The 24,993-nt window shown below is 30.2% G+C and overlaps 1 protein-coding gene across 1 annotated transcript; it reads left to right on the top strand.

The window, feature by feature from the left end:
- Positions 1-20,850: 20,850 nt before the first annotated feature.
- On the top strand, positions 20,851-22,901 carry LOC146950200 (CEN-like protein 2). The gene is made up of 4 exons (XM_085746139.1): positions 20,851-21,158; positions 21,284-21,345; positions 22,218-22,258; positions 22,379-22,901. The coding sequence occupies exons 1-4, from the start codon at positions 20,961-20,963 to the stop codon at positions 22,597-22,599; spliced, it is 522 nt and encodes a 173-aa protein (XP_085602265.1). The 5' UTR covers positions 20,851-20,960; the 3' UTR covers positions 22,600-22,901.
- Positions 22,902-24,993: the final 2,092 nt, after the last annotated feature.

Below are 24,993 nucleotides of genomic sequence, written 5' to 3'. Positions count from 1 at the left end.
CATATGTTCATGTAAGTTTTTTTTTTTTTGGGTACAAACATGTAAGAAGTTAACGATCACATCTAAATTGGCATCGAAATGAATTTGAAGAGTCACACACTCCTCCAAGGTTTCTCCAATATAACTTAAACAACTTATAGCAAATACAAAAACAATTTAATTTAGGCTTAAATATGCATTCGGTCGCTGTAAATATAATCAGTTTTGGTTTTGGTCCTGCAACAAAAAATATTAAAAAGGCCCTTGCAAAATTTCCTGTCTTTTAAAAAGGTTTCTGGTCCCACCAAAACTTTGAAGTGGCATGGGTATGCACACGTGGCAGTTGCTGACTGTGCGATTTTTGCCATGTGGCGATGACGACGCATGCCACATAATATTAAATTTTAAAAAACATTTTTAAAATTCTGAAAATTGTTTTTCGAAATTAAAAAATCTGTAAATAATTTAAAAAAATCATAAAAAAAATTCCATTGTATAATTTTTTGAAATATGAAAAAAAAATGGAAAATTATATAATTTTTTAAAATCTGAATATATAATTTTCGAAAATATAGTTGACAGTATTTTAAAAAAAAATTGAACATAAAATTTTCAGATTTTTTCCAAGAACTTTAATTTTAATTTTTGAAAAGTTATTTTTAGATTCTTTTACGAAAATTTTAATTTTAAGAAAATTATTTCATTTTTTTTCGAAAAGTTATTTTCATAAAATATCAGATTATATAATTTTCAAAAAAAATAATTTTTACTTTTAAAAATTATATAATAAAAAACAATCGGTAAATTATTTTAATATTTTTAAATTTATTTTCAGAATTTTTTAATTGTTTTTTATATTTTTAAAATTTATTTTCATATTTTTTAATTTTAAAAACAATTTTCAGAATTTTAAAAATGTTTTTAAATATTATGTGGCATGCCACGTCAGCACCACGTGGAAAAAGTTGCACAGTTATCAACTACCACGTGGCCAAAACCATGCCAAATCAGCTAAATAGTGGGGTCATGGACCTTTTTAAAAGACAGAATTTTTTGCAGGGTTGTTTTTAAAAAAAAAAATTTGCAAGGACTAAAACCAAAACTGGTCATATATATAGGGACGAAAAGCATATTTAAGCCTTTAATTTACTTAGATGAGATGGTGCAGATCTCTTCTAGTTGACTCGAGAGATTAGTCTCCACATTTACCTTCTAAAAAAAATATTTTTATTTTTCGGTCAAAAAAAATATTTTTATTTTATCTTTTTTTTAATAAAAATATCTTGTTTATTTGAGCTTATGCATAAGAAGTTATCATTATAAATGTTTGTGCTATAAGCTGCAAATAAATTGTTGAGCCAAACAGGCCCCAGAAAGTCATGCCACAAATGGGTTGCTTAGGAGTGTTGTGCATTTCTCTAAAGTTTATTTTATTTTTTTTTACATGAGAGAAAAAAAACAAATGAAAAAAGCAAAGAAAAAAATGACATAATAAAGGATACCCACATAGCACCAATCACTAAGACTAATGATAGACATAGTTAGGGCTGGAAATGAGTCGAGTCGAGTCGAACTGGTCTGAGCTCGGCTCGACTCGATAAGAATTGGTTCGGCTCGAAACTCGATTCGAGTTCGAAACGAACCTTTTTTTCAGCTCGAGTTCGGCTCATTTAAAGTTCATGAGCAACTCGGTTCGGCTCGTTAGGTTCATTTGCTCGAATCACATAATTTTAAAATTTATTTTTTTTATATAAAAAAATTGCATATTTTAGACCTATTAATATTTAAAAAAAAAAACTAAGGCAAATAGGACTCGGCCATTCCACAACCGTGAAATAATAGATCGCCCACCTTGATATCAAAGAGTAGCAAATCCGCTTCTTTTATAGACAAGTATTGTTGTATCTGCCTCAAATACTTCCGATGTGGGACAAAAACAAAGTAGTGCAGCTTTGCTAAAACACCATGGCACTACAAGCAAATATTTCCATTTGTTGTTTTATATTGCTTCTATTATTTTACTATTGCTATTAGTTAAATACTATTGCCTAGCTTTTTGTGTGTATATATATAATCGAGTCAGTTCATGAACCAAACGAGTCGAACTATATATAACTCAAGTTCAACTCATTTAGTTAACGAACTTAATCTTTAGCTCAAGTTCGGCTCGTTTGGTTCATGAACCAAGTTCAATGAACTAATTACCGAGTCGAGTTCCAAACTTTATTCGAGTTGTCTCGGTTCATTGCCAGCCCTAGACATAGTAATGGTTGGTGCATCATCACAAGAGATTCTAAATGATTATCCCTTAGTTTAGCAAAAGTTTTCTTCGTGAAAAATATGATGAAGGGAAATATCTCACTCCTTAATCAAATACATTCAAATGAGCACCAAGAACGTCGCACAGTGGTGAAGCATCGACACTTCCTTTGACACTAAATTCTCTACATGAAGAGAGTAAAAAAAACAAAAAAAAACCAGTTTCTTATAATCATCTGTTGTATTTTTATAATATATTTCAAAAGTTAATACATTTATAACTTATTTAAACTTATTTAATTTGTTTACTGAGTCAAGGGAGTTACTTTTTCCTTCACAACGTTTAAAATTTATTAGCTATTATTGTGGCTTTATTCTTGCATGATTCAGCCATTATTTGTTGCCATATAAAATGTTTTTTGACGTGAACAAATATAATAGAGATGATGAGAAAAGCTTTTTTCTTTTTGCTAGCCCTTGATCAGTAAAAAACGAGAACAACTCTTCTCTCAAATATAGTTTACTCTCCTCCCAAATATTTTAATCCTTGGGTTGCATCTCCTGTGTTTATCAGATTCAAGCTGTTCTGTCGCCTCTGATGTGATTCATATCAGGGAAGAACATGTTGTATCCTGGGAGGATATGCGCTTATGAGGCGTATAAATCCTTAAGATTGTTGTAAAATTAGGAGTAAATTATCTCTATAAATAATAATCAACATATATCTATAAGCATCAATAAAATATAGACAATACAGTGTTATTCTTTGAGGTTTTAATCTAAAACAGATTTGGAATATAGTCTTATTTTGATGAAAGAATAATTTCGAAAATTGATGCTAGGAAGAGAAAATAAAGATTGGTTGTTATTATCATTTTTATGCTTAGCTAGATTGATAATAAGCATGCGCTTGCAGATTGTAGAATTGGCAGGTTTAATTTGGTGGCCAATGTTGAACTAGTGATTGAAAAGTAGGCTATCTTGGCTTAGTGTCATCAAGGGAATACATTTGTTTTGGGCATAAAATATTCATATTGTGAGAATCTGTTTTGTTGTGTGTATATATTACTTCATGGTTTGAGTGTTTTTATTTTATTGTGAAATATTATTTAATTATATTATTGACAGCAAAATTTGAGAAATTTATGATGATACATATATGATATACATGAATGAAACGATTGCAATAGAGGTGGTATGTTGTCGCTTAAAATTAATTTAAGCAGACCTGAATATATTTTGTGGCACTCGTTAAACTCATGAGATATAAATATATTGAGATTCACCTTAAAATATTGGTGACATATTATGGATTATCCATTGTATTAAAATAATACAATGATGTTTGATTTACCTATGTGTGATTTATTTTCCTCAATGTGGAGGCGTTGTCACTTGAAAATCATTCAAGTAGACTTAAATAGAAATTCACCTATCTTTCTCAATGTGGGGGTGTTGTCATTTGGAAATTGTTCAAGTAGATCTGTATAATAAATCCAATCATATAGTTATATTTTCCAATGTGGGGTTTGTCGCTTGGAATTTATCTAAGTAGACCTGATGAAGTATATCAAGGAAGTCAGTTTGACACTTATGAAATATTTAGAGTTGATGAACCATTGCATCAAAATAATGCAATGATGTTAATTGGAATTGAAATTCATTGAGAATAAATCTATAAGTAAATTTATCTTATTGATGAACATGTTGTCGTTTAGTAGCCAACGACTTGTATTAGTTTATTGTGTAATCCGAGTTTATTTTTATAAACTTGATGAAATATGAGGTTAATTGACTTAGAGACGTCTTAGTCAATATTTGTGAATTTAGCGGATCCGTATATAAAACCCCTTGGGAAGAAATTTAGGGAAATGAGACTTTGCCACTCGAAAACGACAAGTAATAGGAACCCAACCTTTGTGATTGGAGATCCCATGAAGAAGGTTCAATGGGTAAGAACAAGTTACTTGTTAGTTCTGTTAGCACTAAAACAACGTTGTCTCTTTCCTATAGTGTATGATAATGGATGAGATGTGCTAAATAATATAAAATTGATGGGTAAGCTTTAAAAGCTTTTAATGATTACCATAAGCCCTTATGGGTGGTGTATGGTTGTAGCATACATTAGATGGAATCACCTATATGAGTTCCAAGTGGGGCCGCTTGCATGAGACCGTGGCGGGTCTCTAGAGCACTCATGAATACCAGGCACGCGCACGGCCTATTAGCGCACAACCGCGTAACAGCAAGAATTGTGGGGGTGTAATGTGATTGTGAGACCTCTTGCATACAACAAGTGTCTTGGGTTCCATAGCTTGCTAAACCAATTCACAGTGTGTTAAGTCTCATTAGTCTAGGACGGGTTCCATAGCTTGCTACACCGTTCCGATGCATTACATCTACGATGTTTACCCAGGAAAACTCTTTTTAACATTTTATTTTTTAACTTTTGAAATATGTGGGGGATTGTTGTATTTTTATAATATATTTCAAAAGTTAATACATTTATAACTTATTTAAACTTATTTAATTTGTTTACTGAGTCAAGGGAGTTACTTTTTCCTTCACAACGTTTAAAATTTATTAGCTATTATTGTGGCTTTATTCTTGCATGATTCAGCCATTATTTGTTGCCATATAAAATGTTTTTTGACGTGAACAAATATAATAGAGATGATGAGAAAAGCTTTTTTCTTTTTGCTAGCCCTTGATCAGTAAAAAACGAGAACAACTCTTCTCTCAAATATAGTTTACTCTCCTCCCAAATATTTTAATCCTTGGGTTGCATCTCCTGTGTTTATCAGATTCAAGCTGTTCTGTCGCCTCTGATGTGATTCATATCAGGGAAGAACATGTTGTATCCTGGGAGGATATGCGCTTATGAGGCGTATAAATCCTTAAGGACAGTGACTTTGTCATGCCTCATGTTATATAACGGTTTAGTGTTTGGCAGATTATCACTTTCATGGTTTCGTGTTTGTTCACTTCACAGTTACCGACGTCAAGTCACTGCAATCACCGCAATTTCAAGAAAGATAAGTTTACTTGATATCTCTCTTTACCTATATTTTATTGATGCTTATAGATATATGTTGATTATTATTTATAGAGATAATTTACTCCTAATTTTACAACATCATCCTCCAAGCAAAGCATAATCCTAATCGTAAGGGCATGGATTTTTACATGCAAAATATTGGACAAACCCACACCATCATAGAAGGCAAATTGAAAGTTTTCTTCAAAATTCTTAACCAATCCATCGTAACTAGGGGTGGAAATGGGCTAGGCCGGGCCGGGCTTTGTAAGGCCTAAGCCTGGCCTACTTCAAAAATGCTAGGCCTGAGCCTGGCCTATTACCCGTCATAGGCTCATTTTCGAGGCCTGGCCTGGCCTTTTTAAAGGCCTGATGAAGCCTGAAAGCCTATTTAAAAGCCTATTTTATGCTAAGGCCTGGCAACACATGTAAGCCTACCCCCTATATAGGGCAAAACTTATTAAGGCCTAAAGCACACAAATATGTTTGCTACTAAATAATGAATTCTTACGAAGGTCTAATCACACCAATATATCAGCTACTAAATAACCAATCATATGAAGGCTTGTGTTTATGAAAAAAAACTTCAAAAATATCAATAATGGAAGATATATTATATATGAAAAGCTTAATAGGCCGGCCCGATGGGCTTAATAGGCTTTTTCGCAAGCCTTAGCCTGGCCTGTTTAATTAAATAGGCCTTATAAAAAGCTTGAGCCTGGCCTTGTTAATAAACGAGCTGGGCCGAGTTAGGCCTTAAATAGGCTAGGCCGTAGGCCCCTGTCGGACGGCCTGGCCTATTCCCACCCCTAATCGTAACCTGTTTTACCTGGGTTAGCTAAAGCGCTGACATCCACATTAAGAACCATTTGTATCATTATTATCACCATGTTGCTAGCATACTTCAAGAGTGGACCTAACTAAAGCGGTTGAAACAATATTGTCAAATGGCCGCTATGAAACTTGCAATTGTGCATAGAGATTAAACCGTATTTGAGACTATCATAGGGGCGACACTCCCAATCTTACTAATTAACATTTGTATGATATCTCCAATATTATTCAAAAGATTATTAGCACGCAACGATTTGGTTTGACTGAACTGATCTCATCTTAAACAAAAAATAAATAAAAAATTACCTTGGCAATTAACTCATAAGGGGAACCAATCATTTTGAAATCTGAATGTGTTGGACTCAATCATTATAATGGATGAATGTATCTGATTGCAAACGCATCATCGAGTGTTAATCATTGGTTAGACAAAATTGCTTCTATGAGATCTTAATTTAATTTCAGATCATGTTTCAACCACTATTTTTTTCTCTCGATATAATCATTTACCTTTTGGAAGAGTTTTTTTAACTTAAGGTGCAATAAATGTACCACTTTATTCAATATAAATTGTCTCATTGATTAGTTTTTTCTTGAAAAACAATTTGTTTCTCTCTTCTATTAAACTACTAGTTTGGACACCCGTGCCAAGCACGGGCTAAAATTTGGTTATACTTGACATAGAGAATATTATTATGTATCATGTATCGATTAAAGCTAAAGATTTGATAAAATAGTGGAGGTTGAACAACAAACAAATGGAAAAAAAACACATACTTAAACCTTAAAGTTTTGAATGAAGATTTGGTATCATTCTCACATGTGTGGTTGTTCTTTCTCCAATGTGCCGATCCACACCAGTGATGCCTCCCCTTGAAGTTCCAACGACGGTATCATATCCCGGTTCAACATTGTGGGGGAACGGTTCTTGGTAGTGGATCACGTATACAGAGACTATGATACTTAGTGGAGAGATGTTAATTTGTCAACTGTGAGTAACAATTTCACATTATATGCAAGAATAGATGTTGAGCAACATATAAGTATGGTGACTCATATATCTAATATCTTACGATTGGTGCAATATCAATTTCACTTATATGATTGGTCTTGGTCTAATGTGATGATACAACCCATTGTAGGCTTCCACAGAAGACATAATATTATGATGATTTTTTTTGTTTCAGTTTTTGGCTGTCATTTGTTGAATTTTTAGCCTTAAATTGTAATTTTTAGATGTCATTCGCTTTCATGCAATTTTTTTTATTCAACCTTTGTTACTATAAATTTCTTTACTTTTGGTGTTTGGTGGAATCATAGTGGAAAATATAGATGTGTTAGGTCACAAAATACATGTTTATTAGACATTTTAAATTGATGTGGTATTTTTTTAATGAGTGTAATATTTTGGTAGCATAATTACCAGCAATCGCCAACGCCTTCAACAAATCCATAAACTATCAGTAACTCACTATATTACCTATACTCTCATGGGTAAAACATACTTTCCTTAGTTTGTTCCCTCGTAATTTCTCTCATGTTCAAATTTCTTGTTCATCTTCTTTCTTTTTTTAATTTACTTTCTTTCTTCGCATGAAAGAAACAAACAAAAACACTCCTCTATGAAACCACCACCAACCAAATTTTTTTACGATGTTGTATCTTTGATCTGATTTCGCTATCTCACTATATCACATACACAGAGATTCCTAACCTTAAGGGAGATATGTTAATGTGTCATGTGAGTTAAACTTCTCTTTTGGATGCAATAATATATATTGAGCAACATATGAATGAATTGATAATATGCCTAATGTCTTGAGGTTTTAGGTGAAGATGTGGCGTCAATCTCACTTCTGGAGTTTTATTAGTCAAATGTGATGATTCAATTCATTGTAGGCTCCCTTATAACTACAAATATTATGATGAATTATTTAATTTTTTTAATATAATATCTTAATTTTTTAATATTCAATATATATTTTTGGATGTCGTTCGATTTCATTCAATTTTTTATCCAACCTCTATATTTCAAATATCTTCACTTTTGATCTTTGATGAGATTGAACAATAGAAAACTACATATATGTTATGATGAGTTGATATAGTACATGTGTACATGTTTATTAGACATTTTAAATTGATGTGGAGTTTTTTTATTGAGTCTATTTTTTGGTGAAATAATTACTCATAAATCTCGTACTCCTTCAAATAACCCATCAAATTATCACTAACACACACTCTTTTCTTAATATTTCCACGGACAAAACACACACTACTTTTTTTCCGTTATCATTTCTCTCATGTTCAAATTTCTTTTTCATATTATTTCTTTTTCTATTTTTCTTTCTCTCTTTTTCATTAAATGTGCAAACATAAATCTCCTTCCACGAAACCACCATCAACCAACCTTTTTTTACTATGTTTTGCCTTCGTCTAGCTTTATTTGGCTATGTCACCAGATCTCAAACGAAGAGAGTCTCACATTTAACGAAGATATGTTAATGTGTCAATTGTTAAGAAATAGATACGGGAGATGATCAATATAACTAATGTGTTAAGATTTTGGCGATGATGTGGTGTCAAATTCACTTTTATAGTCGCACTTAGCTTAATGTGTTGTTCTAACCTATTTTAGTCTTCTTCAAAACTCCGAACATTATGATTAACTATTTTGTTAGTTTTTTGATGTCATTTATTTTATTTTTATATTAAATATAAGTTTTTGGATGTTATTCATTTTCATGCACTATTTTTTAATCAATCTATATTATTTCAAATTTCTTCACTTTTGATCATTGGTTGGATTTAACTATAGAAAAATTCTCACGTAGAATGTTGAGTTGACATAATTCGTGCTTATTAAAAAGATTTAAATGTTGTAGTGTTTTTTAATTAGGTATAATTTTTTGGCAAATTAATTACCCAAAAATATCAAACTTCTTCGATAGACCTATAAAATTACCAGCAACTCACTTTATTTCTTATAACCTCATCGACAAATACACAATTCTTTTTTTTTTTTTACCTGTATCATTTATCTCAATCTCAAATTTATTTTTCATCTTCTTTCTTTTTCAATTTCCTTTCTCTCTTCTCATAAAAGTAAGAAATATAAACCTCCTTCTATTTAATTACTACCATCCCATCTTTATGACCATGTTGTGCTTTCATTTGACCTTATTTGCCTATGTCACATAATTACAGACGTGGAGACTCGCACACTTGAGAGAGAGATGTTAATATGTCAAATGTGAGTTAAAATTATAATGGAGAAAAGAGAAGATGTTGAATAACATATAAGTGATATGAACTAAAAAAATTGTATGAAAATGTGGTATCAATCTAATTTTTGTGGTTTCTCTTAGCATAATGTTACGATATAACCTAATGTAGGCTACACTGGGAATTCCAACATTATGATAATTTGTTTTGTTAGTTTTGCGTGTTATTTTTTTAATATTTTTAATCTTAACATTTAGACGTTGGACGTCATTCATTTTCATGCAATTTTTTTTGTCAAGGCAATATATATTTTTATTCAACATCTATTATTTCAAATTTCTTCACTATTGGTCTTTGGTGGAATCTGAAAAAGGAAAATTGTAGATGTTTATTAGACATTTTAAATTGATGTTGACTTTTTAATGAGTTTGATACTTTGATAACATAATTACTAAATTATCTCAATTTTCTTCAACGTAACAAACCCATAAAATTACCAACAACTCACTATTCCCCCTTACTTTTTCTCTCATGTTCAAATTCTTTTTTCATCTGATTTCTTTTTCTACTTTATTTTTTCTCTTCTCATGAAATAAATGAGTGAAAACATCTCTCTACGAAATGGCCTTATTTGGTTATTTCACCATATCATAGATACAAAGAGTCTCATGCTTAAGGGAGAGATGTTAATGTGTCGTGTGTGAGTTAAACTTCTACACATTAGATGCAAAAGTACATATTGAGTAACATATAAGTGAGATGTGGTGTCAATCTCATTTTTTTAGGGGTGTGTCAATCTCATTTGTGGAGCCAAATATGAAGATCCAACCCATTGAAGGATCCCTCATAACTTCAAACATTATGATGAAATATTTTGTTAGTTTTTTAATATCATTAGCTTAATTTTTTATATTAAATATAAAAAATTCATTTTATTTTTTTGCGTTATTTTAAATTCCTTCATTTTTGGTCTTTGGAGGAATCTAAAAATGGAAAAACGCTAATGTGATATGTTGAGTTGACAAAATACATGCTTATTAAAAAAATATATGATAGATAAATTAGGGAAATAATTTGATGAGTTACATATATACGCAAAACCTTTGATTAGTTTTAGGATTAATTAGAAGTTGACCCACTTGTGTTGTTTTAATTTTTTGTATTATCCGTTTAGGGTCGACCTACACTTTTGCGTGGATTTACTGGGGTAGGTTTATGTCCCCCTAATTTGTATTTGTATCTCCCCCTTTTTTTAATAATATAATATATATAAGCAAAAATGAATAAAGTCTAGTTGAGACGTCATATATTCTCTTTAAATTGTGCTTTTAATTTAGAAAAAAATTACAAATATGATATGTAAAATTTACATTTAGATGTCAACGTATATTGAAGGAGGACACAATCGAAAACCAAACTCTCCACTCAACGAAAAAGGGATTTGAGAATTCGAGAAGAATTTCAAATTTTAGAATGAACGTTGAATTTTGAAACAGTGTGAAAATGTTGAAAGTTAGAAACAATATTTTATAAAATAAAAATCAATTAAATAACCTCAATTACCCCCTTCCCCTCAAAAAAGAAAAACATCAATTACCCCTTTAATTTTGTGATATCATCAATGTATGGATATCTTATAGGATAAATGCATAGTTGACTAATGATATGATAAATGTCTAATCTTAAATATCATATTAACACATTCCTTTCTCACTAAAAACTGAAAATGTACATGCTGATGTGGATTAGTTTGATAACATTTAGTGAGCTTAAGCACCATATATGTACACGTGTACTTTTGCATTCTCTGAAGCCAAATCTTTATCATAGAGAAAGTATTTTTTATATATTAAAACACATTTACGTGCATTTGTTATTTTTTTTTTTGACAATTACGTGCATTTGTTATTAAAACATATGACATAATTTTAAAAAAAATCAAGATAAACATTGTAGGAAATTCGTAAAATTGAAATTTGAAAAATTACCGAGTTATTGGTAAAATTTAATTTTAGATATCATTCGATTCTCCTTTTAAATTATCTTTGTTATTATTATTTGACAAAAAAAATTCCTTTAGAATCTGGCAAATAGACTTTAATTTTACATAAAAAAAATGTAGGACACATCAAGGTCAGGACATGTCTCATGACTCAATAAGCACTTACAAAATTTTTAGAGATCTCTTGTCAAAGAGATCTTCACGCTAATAGCGGAGATTGAATCCACACCCTTGAAATTGAGTCAACTCATTATTAGAAAAACCAATCTTGATTAGGAATGCTATTATTAGTATTAGTAGGGGTGTTCGCGGTGCGGTTTGGTTCGGTTTTAAGGGTAAAAGTCATCTGAACCGCAAGATAAATAAGTACGTGGTTTGGTTTGGTTCGGTTGACTTTTAAAATAAAATCCAAACCAAACCAATCCGGTTTGGATTGGATCGGTTGGTGCGGTTTTTTAGACAATAATATATTTTTTTTGTTTTCAACTTTAAAATCAAATTAAAAAGCTAAAACACATCATATTTTCAGGAATGTTTTAAATTTCATCCAGCATTATAATTTTATTTTCATCCAACAATGTTTTCAACTACGTAGACCAAATTAAAACGTGGACAAAAAGTAATCCTATTTTGTAAGAAATGCAAAAGACTAAAATTTTAATCATTCTCTAAGAGTTCAAGTAGCGCATAAATACATTTTTGATAGAAAAAGCAGCAAAGTAGAAACTTAATAAGAGAAAAAATATGTTCTTTTATTAAAGTTTCCATTGAATTTCTATGAGTATTGATCTAGATGATATATATTTAATTAGTTTTTTTTCTTCTTATATTGTGGTTTGGTTTGGTTGGTAAAATCAAAACCGCAAACCGAACCAAACCATCCGGTTAGGTAAAAAAAAATTATCCGAATACATCCGAACCAAATGCGGTTTTTTTGCGGTTTCGGTTTGGATTGGTTCGGTTTTGAACACCCCTAAGTATTAGTAGCAAAAATAGTGTATCAAAACATGATATCATATAATGGTATCATTTAAATAACATTTTTTCATCTGACTAAATAAATGAGACATTTAACAGAATCATTTTAATTTAAATTACCACATTAATGACTATTATTTAAAGAACCTTTTATTTTTTAGTCTATTATTTGTCTGACCTATTAAATGACAAAGTTTAATATTTATTGGATCAACCCAATTAAAATGACACATAAAATATAATTATTTTAAATTATAAAAATATAAATTTCAAAATTTAATCCATTCAAAAAAAAATCAAAATTTAATGAATTTTTTTTTTGAATTTGTCAAAAACTTTTTCATGTAAATTAAATATTCCCTTAAAACAAATGAATATAAAACATTAATTAAAAGGTTAAAATATTCAAATAATTCATTTTTTTTTATACAGATAGGAAAATCGAACTATTTGAATTTTAAATGTCTTCCATTTATTTGTTATAATATACTACTTCAATATTTGTTTGTTTCCATCTTTTTTTTTTGGTTTAGTTGTTTCCTTTTTTTTTTGGTAGTGTTTAGTTGTTTCCTTTAATTAAAGGGTTATAATTAACGCTATCATTTAATTTTTTTTTTCTGTTTCATGTCTGATCCACCAAATGAGGCATTTTCATTCTAAATAATTAAATGACACATTTTAACCTTTATATAATCATTCTAATTTAAATGACATATTAATTACTCTTAAATTGCTTTATCATTATATTATCCTTAATAAATGCGAAAATAATTATATTTGAGAACTATATTAAATTATTAAGGATACAAAAATACATGAAAATTTTGTGTTAATATAATTCATTTTGTGTTATATTTGAGAACTATATTAAATGGATTTTTTTTTCTCAAAAAAAAATCATTTTGGCTTGTTAAAAATACCAAATACGTGAAACTTAGAAAGGAAAAAAAAAACAAAAAGAAAAAAGGCATGACATTGAGACAAAAGATTGAAAATAATACAATTTTTGATTGAAATGGTGGGTGGAATTGCTTGCAAATGGATGATATTTATAATAAAGGGTAGATAACAAAATTAACAATATTATTTAATAGTCCCTACAAAAAATTATTTAATAGTAACTATCTAATTGACAAATTAAAGGAGAAAAAGTCATATATTGATTGTCAAATAAATAAGATGAAATGACACTTAAAGGATTGTGTATTATCTCATATATGGTCAAAAGAAATAAAAAAGAAACCATGTATATTGCTCAATGGTTGATTGAAGCTTTTGATACATTCTATTGAAGAAACTATGATAAGTGAAAAGCCGTCATAGTAAAACATGATGATTTAAGATGTCTTCTTATTAGAAAAGGTTTGTCCAAATTAGATGATGTGAACCAATTGTATGCAACCTTTATGATGATGTTTAACATGTCCGGAGATGTATTTAAAATCATCAATTAGGATTCATCAAATAAGAGTTCATGTGTAGGATTCATCAAATAAGAGTTCATGTGTAATATACGTTTTTGTGCAAGACAAAAATTCATAAAATAGATATAGATAAAGGCTAAATCAATTTATTGAGATTAGTTTATCGACATATAAATTCATTAAATAATATTCAATAAACCTAAGGTATCTAAACTCTAACATCTTGATTCTATATCAAATACAAAACATTGTCTTGACTAAAAATTATATTGTTGATGTTGAACATCTTGAAGTCGTATAATGTAGACACATGCTCTCCAATGAGATCCTAGGAAAGTAACATTATCCATTAACAATTAGATACAAATAAAAAAGAAAATCAACCCCATAATCTACGACCAAGTGATTAAACTTCTATGATTTCAAAACACATAAAAAATAATGAAAAAAATAATGATTTGTTGATGGGGAAGAGACACATGAAAATAATGAAAAAAAATTGTCTATATATAGGCGAAAAAACCATGGCTTGATCAATTTTGATTGGTTGATGAAAACTTAATGAGTCATTGTCCATCTTGATTGGCTAATAAAAAAAACAAATGAGTCATAATTTAATTTGATTGGGTGATAAGAAAACATTAAATGTGATACAGAATGTGAAGATGCCACATGTACTTTTGCCCATAGAAGTATGCTTTTGTATTATATAAAGAAAAGATTCCATCTATTTTTTGTAAAATGTTTTTTCTCTTCCTAAAAAGTAATATACATTAAATTAGTCATAAAAAGATATGCTTAATATATCAAATGAAATTATAACATCCAGCCACTTTGTACCAAAAAAAAAAAAAAACATCCAGCCACTATATTTGATCTGATAATCTTTTTTAGGGGAATTTGATCTGATGTTTGTTTCAATATAAAAAATCAATAATATGAAATTGCTTATTTTAGTTGATACATGAGATTATGTAGGTTAGAACCCCCATAAACTTATATCTTAATAAAAATCCAAATATCCAAAAATTTCTAAATGTCATATTAATCATAAAAAAACCAGAAACTTAGAGAAAATGGGTTTCAAACCTAAAAATTCATTCCCTCAAAAAAAAAAAACCTAAAAATTTATCCCATCTTATTCCATTTCGTCCTGATCTCCCCTTTATTCCTCACGTTCCCTTTATCCTAATTACCCATGCCCATTATCTTCTTCCAAACCCAGAAGTATAGTTAATGTTTTGTTGAAAGGCCCGATTTGATTCTGTAATTTGGTAGTTTTGGTTCAAAATCGTGGTTATAGAAAGAGATTTGGGAAAATGGAATAAGAGATTTGGAGAGTTTGTTGAAGTTAATTTCTTATAAAGAACTCTTTGATAGTGAAGTGAAGAGATCTTTATCCTCAAGATGTAGATCATTGTTAGACCGAACTGAGTGAACAAATTCATGGTGTGCTCTTCTCTATTTTTTACTCTCTTCATCTTGTTATTCTTTAGTTCGATTGTATTTTGTCTTACACTTGGTTGCTAGATTGGATCTAGACATACTATTTTTGCTAGTGACTATTTTGGTTATTAATTGTCATTGATGCTTGTCCTACATATTTAAATTTATTGGTGTGATTTGAATCCCAAATTCAATGTTGTGTTGAGTTTGAATTCAGAAAAAGTACCTTTTAAAGAAAAGTAAACCGAAATCACCACCGAAGATTTTACCGGGTTGAGTCACGACCAGGTCGCTTTTTTAAGACAAACCGTGTGTCTCCAGGATAAAACAACCCAATTCACATCGTTCGAGAAATAACACCCTCAAATATGGTTTAATCGTTGGATTAAACCACTCTATATGATACTAAGATCACTCGAAACCAAAGGGACAGAAAAGGAGTAGAAGTAGAGAAGAAAGACTCGTCAAGAACAAGTCTAAGGAAGGAAAAGAGAAGAAAAGCACATGAAGCATCAACTATGTTTTTCGGTGTGTAGAATGCATTGTGAGAACTCTCTATTTATAGAGAAAGTTCTCTACTAATAAGTGAAAGACTTTGGGAACAAGTAACTCATATATTAGATCTAGTACAAAAATATCTCAATTGAGTACCAAAATATGTTATAGTGAGGATAATAATATATTTTTCAGTACAAAAATATATTATTGACTACTAGAATATAATTTCATATTATGCTCTAAAATATATTAGATTGCCTACTAAAATATTTCATATTGTGTTCCAAAATATTTTAGATTGCGTTCCAAAAATATTCTAGTCAAACTTGAGGACTAAGAAAGCACTTTCTAATAATGATTAAATTACTTATTTAATTTATCATTTCCAAATAATAAATATATATATATATATATATATATATATATATATATATATATATATATATATATATATTTCTAGTGCTTGCTTCGTTCACACAATTATGTACCCCCATTAATTAGAGACACACCCCCACTATATAAACACTATTAATGTATGTGTTCTATCTTATGTGGGACTTCCACTTTTTTTAATTCACACAACACTAGTTCTATCCAACTGAGAATTTGTGTTTAGTCTTTTAACTCAATTTTCACACATGTTCCAACATGTTGCCTTCACAATCAAGCCAAGATATGATGCCCTTGGCCCAACCTAGCTAGTTACCGAAGTGGGAAGTTAGATAACCTTAACAAGAAACACATAGGTATAACTTCTTATCATTAATATTATTAAAATAACAAGGATATGGTGGAAGTAAGTCAGAAGAGATTCTACAAGAAAGTTTATTATAATAAAATAAGAATTATAGTGAAGCATCAAACTAAGTTATTAACCCTTGCTACTATATTTAATCAATGTCTTTGGAGCAGAATGAATCTTGTTGCTAGACTTTTATTTTGTTTTTTGTATGCATATGCAAGGAATATAACACTGAAGATGCTATTTCTATAAGGAAGAGATGCTAAAAATAATGACAGCAAAAACAATAATAATTGACTAACTACTTTTTTTGAAGGAATTGATTAACTACTTAGGAAGTGATTAAAGCATAAGAACAATGTTATATCTCTAGAAAAAATAACATCAAGAATTCTTCAAGAATAAAGAGTAGCCAATCACAATGCACTATTTGCCACAAATCAATGAGGTGTGGCTGAAAAATAGGAATTGGACAAATAAATCATCCAATTAAAATTTGTCAACTGTGTCTTGAAAAATTCTTGATGTTATTTTTCTAGAGAAGTAGCATTTTCCAAAGCATAATATAGTTAGAAGTGACACTACTAGAAAAACTATTTATTGGAGGCCGAAATTTTGGTTACCGGATCAGTTAGTGACCGATTAAAAGGTCAATTTAAATCGGCATGTAAAATGATGATTGCAAATACATAATAACCCAATAAGTGATTGAATATTAAAATATCGATTTTAAAGACTCTTTAGAGACATACTCCCTCCGTCCCTTAATGTAACCCCCCTTTGCATTTTTCACATTTCTTAAGAAAAGTTGTCAGTGTAATTAATGTGTCTGTTATGTGTATTAATATTACCAAATTGTCCTTTGTTTGTATGTGTATTAAATTTGACTATTCATATTTCAAGACAAGTTAGAAGTATTAATTAGGGGTATGTTTAGGAAAAAAGTAATAAATGCATCTAGTAATTTGAAAAGGGGGTTACATTTAGGGACAAAAATAAAATCAAATGGGTGGTTACATTAAGGGACGGAGGGAGTATTTCAAATACCGAATTAGAGACTGAATTAATGACCGAGGAAATGGTAGAGACCGATTTGGTGACATTTTTTTTTAAAAAAAAAGGACATTAATTTCATTTCTCATGCCTTTACTGCTATAGTATTCACCCACTGTTCTTTAATTCATTATCAAAAGTGATCCATTTGCATATGATTCTTCTTTTATATGAAATGACCTCAGGGCACACCACTTAGTCTCAGTTTTTGTTTATGGTTTGTGAGTGGAATACCTTTATACTCCAAACTCTTCCTTAAATTATCCTTATAATTAATCAGCAACATTACCATGAATATGTTTAGTTAAGGAAGGTTTTAACCATTATACCGTTATTGAAAATATACAGAACTTATATTCAACAATTGATGATGCCTTGGAACCTCTGATTCTCCTTGCCTCCCCTTTAGATTAATCTTAGCAAATAAAAGAAAAGTTGGGAGTCACTATCAGTTTCGCTTTATGAATATATTCATCACTTGATGATAAATTTCTTTAAGCCCAAGCCATTGTTAAAAATCTATGAAGCACAGAGATTAGGCGTGTCTCGATGTTGAACTACAGATGTCGGTGTCCTACATATATGAACACGGTATCGACACATATAATACACTGAATTATGTGATTTTCTCAAATTATTAATGGTATCAATGTGTGAGTATCCGGTGTCTGTTGTCTGTATTCGTGTTTTATAGTTAAAAAATAATAATCTCATATAGTCAATTATTCCTCCGTGTGTTTTGGCCATTATACCATATAACATGTACCGATAAGTGCCACGTTGTAATGGTCAAAACACGCGGAGAGGGTAAATTGATGTTCTAAACAAATAAATTATATATGAAGACAGCTTCAAATGAGAAGCTACTTTGAGTAGTATTTCTATAAAATCAATTTTAATAATTTCTTTTAAAAAAAAGATGAATTTTATAATGATAAACAAACATAAAATATTTTCGATATTTTTAAACATTTAAAATGAATCCCTAAATTAGTCTGCCACAGTTGCTTTTCAATTAAAAAAATACTAGACCATCGACCCGTGCTAACGCACGGGTCATACAAAAGAACAAATATTACGCAAATATGAAAGTAAACATTTTACTTGAATTGGGAAAATAGTATAATTCAATTCATAAAATAAATTGCCAGAAACCTTTGTAATGTACCATATTAAACAATTTCCACGACATCGACCCTGTTACGGTAACATAAGAAGAGAAGTTGTTTAAGATCAAGGAGAAAGAGTAAGAAGCATATACGGTTATATTTGAAAATAAGCATTAGGGTTAAAACAGTAAATCCAAGCATTAGGGTTTAGGTTAAAATTAGGGCTAAAATAATCACTCGGAAAATTAGGGCTAAAATAATCACCCGGGTTAACTTTTATATATAAGAAGATATATAAGAAGATAAGTTGTTTAAGATCAAGGAGAAAGAGTAAGAAGCAGATAAGGTTATATTTGAAAATAAGCATTAGGGTTAAAACAGTAAATCCAAGCATTAGGATTTAGGTTGAAATTAGGGCTAAAATAATCACCCGGGTTAACTTTTATATATAAGAAGATTTACATCCTTTGTCTCTCAACCAGTGTGATGAGCTTTTCTTTTAGCATTTTCAATTATTTTTTCCATCAATTTTGTTGTCCCAACGTTAAAGAGAACAAGGTGGTATATAATCTCGTTGTAAATATTTTTCTAGTGGTTTATTTTACACAGTGCATATAATGATATATAAGTTAGAGCACAAGCACTGCTCAAACCAATATACAAACAACCTCGATATATTTTTGAGAAGCTATCACAAAAAGTAATTTATACCCTCAAAAAAGTTGCAGAAAGCCATCATTTTTAGATAATTCATAAGTTCAACAACACATGAAATAAACAGTGGTTAGAGAATTTACAAGACACACGATGATTTTACAAAACATTAGAGTGTGTTTGGATGGGGGGATGTTTTGAGGGAATGTAATGTTATGAGGTAAATTGCCTAGAATTTTAAATTCTTTAAAATTTCTAAATTACCTCATCCAAACACACTCTTAAAGTTTTCTTTCCAAAACCATGAGTACAGGATATAAAAGATTCGATAAAACACAAAAATACATGATATGATGAGGAACCATCAAAACCTCAACTTAAACTCTTGTTTCTCCTCAAGTAACAAAATAGTCATTCATTCAATTTGCAATCAATAGAGTAACATACCTTTCAAATTGCAATCAACATTCATGTTGGATTAGTCTTTTCCCACTACGGCTAACTTACCTTTTTCATTCTCAAGGTCTACAATCGGGCCATGCATGTCCAAAGCTTTCATCCACATCCACAACAAAGTTTTATTCACTTTGCTCACAATTTTTCGGTCTTGTTAAACCGCTCAATCAACATGTGAATGACATTTTACCATAGGTTTGCAAATATTCCTAATAGTCAGTCAAAATCACTATAAACATATACACTTTAGAGGTCTTTCAAGATTATAACTTGACTTAGGTAAATATGGGATATATTTGGGAAAAGTAGGTTAAATGTGGAGTTAGACATCCTCTATTAATCATTGTCTATTAAACTAACCAACCTTCCATTTCTTGCCATATCGACATGATACTAGAAAACTACTTTTTTCTTTTTTAGCCAAGTTCTACTAATATTCCGTCCCAAACTTAAGATGTTGTTAATTCTAAAAAGCAACCTTTAACTTAACTTCAAGTTAAGAAAGAAAAAATTATAACTTCTTCCAATTTCCAAACTCCAAAGAGGATAAACATATAAAAAATTTATCAAGTCTATAGGCTTGTGATGTGGTTTGTCCCTTAAACAGATGGATTAATTTCAGGCTCAAAGTGATTTAGCAAAAGATAATAATTATAAATAGAATGACTTAAAAAGACTCAAAGTACCAAACAATATGACTTGTGTGCACATAAATACGATTAATTTCAGGCTGAAAGTGATTTGGCAAAAGATAATAATTATAAATAAAATGACTTGAAAAGACTCAAAAAGTACCAAACAATATCACTTGTGTGCACATAAATATGATCAATAGACAATTGAAAAACACATGAACCGAAAGAGTACGAAAAGAAGAAAAAAAATGATTTATTGAAATAATTAATTGATATGTATTTTGATATTTGAGGGTGTGAGTATACAAGTATTTCTTATTCTTTTGTGTATAATTAATATTATCATTATTTTTTTTTAATATATAACTGTAGCTTTTTCACAAGGCTTCTGATCTTTTCAATTATTTTTTTTAATGTTATCATAATTATTTTTTCTCATTATTTGATTCCCCTAGTCAATTGTTTCCCATGAATCCCTATCCTATGTATAAGCTCTATAAATATAGGGTTTCTGCTTTACATTTTCACACACAGCACCCTCAAAAGCAACATTAACTAATTTGTTCTTGCTCACCTGCTTCACCCCCACTTTCAGTGTAGCCACTAATCCTTTAATCTCAAACCTAGCCATGAGTATTGTAACAGATCCTCTTGCTACTGGGAGAGTGATTGGAGATGTAGTTGATTATTTCACTTCAACTATGAAAATGTCTGTCACTTACAACACTAAGCAAGTTTACAATGGTCATGAGTTTTTTCCTTCCTCAGTTACTACTAAACCTAAAGTTCAGATTCATGGTGGTGATATGAGATCCTTCTTCACTCTGGTACAAATCTTTCACCAAATCACTACTTCTTTATTTCTTCTTTTCTTCATCTTACTGTTTTCATATGTATGCATGACACACCTTGTCCTTGAGTTTCCTTGCTTCAATATATTCTATTTTTTCAGGTCATGACAGATCCAGATGTCCCTGGCCCTAGTGATCCGTACCTGAAGGAACACTTACACTGGTATGTTATACATATAACTTGAACAAAATGTTAATATAAAATTTACTTGAACTGAATTATTAACTCAAATCTGTGTGGTTTGAGTGGTAAGCAGCTTTATAAAATTTCATCAATATTTTAAGAGTTGATTAATCTAAAACATTTGAAGAAATTAGTCTCCTCTGATGCATGCAAGTATATCCTATAATAAGCATTTGTTATGAAATATAAGGATAATTATGTATAATTTAAGTAATATAGATAGGAGTATATAGCATGCATGAATAAAGAACCGAAGAAAAAAAATTAGAATTTCATGCATAAATAATTAGAAAAGAATTAAAGGCATCATGCATATAATACTAACTCCACTCCAGTCTCAAATATAAACAATGAACAAACTTTTTTGGTGATCTAAAATATGGATTTGTCTAATATGGACATCCCAAAAAGAGTCTACCATTTTTTAATAAAAAGTTGAGTTTTATAAAAACAAAACAAATGTGAAAGAAATTTAATATTTTATTCAAATTTACTAAATATGGGTTAACCTTTTTTATCATGTTCAATGCTATTATACATAGTACTAAATTATTCATCAATTTTGTCAAAAAAATTACTCTTCAATTAATTTAGTTTTTATGTTTTAAAAAAAAAATTAATTTAGTTTTCTTTCAACAACTCTTATATATTCTCACGGAACAAATATCTATGATAGACAATTTAAAAAATACAAATTTATTTTTTCCCTCAAAAAAAAATTACAAATTTATTTTTGAAATTCTTTTTTATTACTTTAAAGTTTAAAGAATGTGAAAGTCGTAGCATTTTTTTTTTTATATTTAAGCTTGACATAAACAAAGTTACTAACCTATTTTAATTGTGCATCACAGGATAGTCACAGATATACCAGGCACAACTGATGCTACATTTGGTAAGTCCTTTAATATGGTCACGTCAATTATATATATATATTAAAGAGTTTCTTTTTCACTTTAATTAATACATGGAGTATGATATTATATCTATGTTTTACTTCATTGAAAATGAACAGGGAAAGAAGTGATGAAATATGAAATGCCACGACCTAACATAGGAATCCATAGGTTTGTGTTCCTTCTTTACAAGCAGAAGCGCAGACAGACAGTGATGAAAATACCAACATCAAGGGATCTCTTTAACACAAAGAAATTTGCACAAGACAATGACCTCGGGCCTCCTGTGGCTGCTGTTTTTTTCAATGCACAGAGAGAAACAGCTGCCAGAAGACGTTGAAATCAAAACCAAAAACTAAAAGTGATTGTATTGTACGTGCTATATTTATAGCTAAAGTTGCACAAAATAAGTTTAGCTATTAAGGGTGTTTTTTTGGGGGGGACACTTTCTTCAAAGTTGCAGTCTTGCTTTCATAATTGTGCTCTTAGTTGGTTGTTGTTCTAGTCTGTGACCAAGTAGTTCATGGCAATTAATCTAGATTTTATGTTTTTGTTCCAAGGTGAAAACCAGCTACCTAATGCAAAATAGAAAATGCATGCAATAAATTTGACATAATAAAATGTTACTTTTTTCTGGTCAAATATTTTACTGATGATAGTGTGAAGAAGTGAAAAGAAATTGCAAATTCGAGTTTGTGCTCCAACTCCAACAAGTCAAATGTTCATGCAGCTACTAATTGAATTGTACTTACGTAGCATACAATTAAATGTTACGCAAAAGCTTATATATATTTAACCAAGTTTTTTATGGCAAATAAATAAGAGAGAGAGTCGGGGAACGATATACAGGAAGAACAAAGAGGGGCTAAATAGCACGACAAACAAAAAGGAGACCAAATAAAAAATACTAACGAAAGACCCGAAAGCCGGTTGTCGCCTCCTTCGCAACATCAACCTAACAGGCGACCTAGAGATTGACACATGCCCCGCCCCCACATCCAAATGAGACACACCTTGAACATCACTACAAGACCCTATCGGGTCCAACACAAGATGGATTGCACCTCTCACTCATACAAGGAGCATGGGTTGTTGGGTATTTCCAAGAACCACTTCCACGTGAAGAATTTCACCTTAGCCATCTAGAGCCTAACCGTCGTAGTATATCCGGCAAAAATTAGATCATTGCACGAGTTTCAAATTATCCACACAACATGCCAAACTATAAAGGCAGCCCTAATCTAACCCTCTTGCCAAGAGTACCAAAACCCAAAAAACAAACAAACCGCTTGACAAGGATCTTGTGAGAAACTATTCTAAAATCAAACTAAACCAATTTTTTTTCTTAATTCAGATTTATTTACTCCTAAAACCGGAGAAAACTTCCATGGCTGGAGAACTTGCAGCTTTTGAGCTCAACAAAACCTAGACTATTGTACAAAATTAAGTTTTTACAACTTGATATCAATAATGCATATCCTCATCAAAACCATCCATGGTGTGCAATCTTTCACAAATCATTTTATAGACTAAGAAAAGCATCAAGGAAATGGTACTCTTAAGTAATCCTCCATTATCATTCAACAAGGTTCCAAACTGTGTACCGAAGATTTTTTTTCAATGTAAAATTACTATATTTTGTTTTTTAAACAAATGTCCTATTGCACTTGTTACCATGATTCTAATATTAATAGAGTATTTCTTACAATTAAAATTTAAAAAACCGATCCAAATTAAAATACATTTGATTGGATTGAATTAATTTTTTTCAAATTTGTCATATAAACCGAATTAAACCGCACACATGTGATTTTATCTTTGAATCAGATGGTATTTTTCTTCAAAACCGCAACACAAACACCCAAGATAAGACTACACACATATATTAACTTTTAAACATTGATACTTTTGGTCAAATACCGATGTATATTTGTGGTTCAGGAAAAATATTAGCATCTATTTAGGTAGATCCTTCATATACATATCTCTAACTTAAAGAGGTGTAGCATTGTAGTAGCTAATAGCTATAGTACACTTTAACATATATATCCGATTTCTAGGACAAAACAATATCGAAAAATGAATTAAAGACCTTGTTAATCACGTACTATAAATTGATTAAGCTCTTACAACAACACTGAGAAATCAAAAAGACTTATGGAATGATCTGATTAATGTCTCTTTGTCTTTTCTCGAAGAGGAAGTTGATGAATCCCACTTTTTAAGGGTTTTAAGATTCTGAAATTGTCTCTCTTTTTTTTGTGTAATAGTATTGACCAAGAGATCATAAAAAAGAAGAATTTAAGCGTGCTGGACGCCGTTCTGAATTTCTGTACCTCCCTAAAAAGCTTTTATAAAAATAGCACTTTATTTTCCTTTTTGCAATACATCATCAATCAAAGTATATACAAGGTAAAAGTAGAAAGAAATATCAACATAACACAACCCTTTTATGTTACAATAGGAACTTGGAAATTACTTAACGATTTTTTGGTTCAGAAAAGTAGCATATTACTCTAAACAGAAATCCTACATTTCTCGATTTACTTAGAACTTGCATGCATGAATGAATGTAAAAAAAAAAAAAATAAAAGGATAATAACCAACGGATAAATATAAAAATATTCATTGATTGATGAGCATTTGAACATTCGTCAACGAGCATGTGAAAATCAATCAACTGGTCTGAATTAAAATGATGTGTCATGCATATATCACACTCAAAAGGAAACAC

This window comes from Medicago sativa, chromosome 2 (genome assembly GCF_051527215.1).
Source record: "Medicago sativa cultivar Bolivia chromosome 2, Bolivia_mono, whole genome shotgun sequence".
Classification (NCBI taxonomy): Eukaryota; Viridiplantae; Streptophyta; class Magnoliopsida; order Fabales; family Fabaceae; genus Medicago; species Medicago sativa.
The sequence above is the reverse complement of the archived record's forward strand: the minus strand, read 5'-3'. Positions and strand labels throughout refer to the sequence as shown.

Excerpts from the sequence above, each read along its gene's own strand:
- LOC146950200 (XM_085746139.1), top strand. The coding sequence starts at position 20,961 with ATGAGTATTGTAACAGATCCTCTTGCTACTGGGAGAGTGATTGGAGAT. Across the intron at positions 21,346-22,217 it reads CTGAAGGAACACTTACACTG|GATAGTCACAGATATACCAG; the intron begins GTATGTTATACA and ends TGTGCATCACAG. Across the intron at positions 22,259-22,378 it reads CACAACTGATGCTACATTTG|GGAAAGAAGTGATGAAATAT; the intron begins GTAAGTCCTTTA and ends GAAAATGAACAG.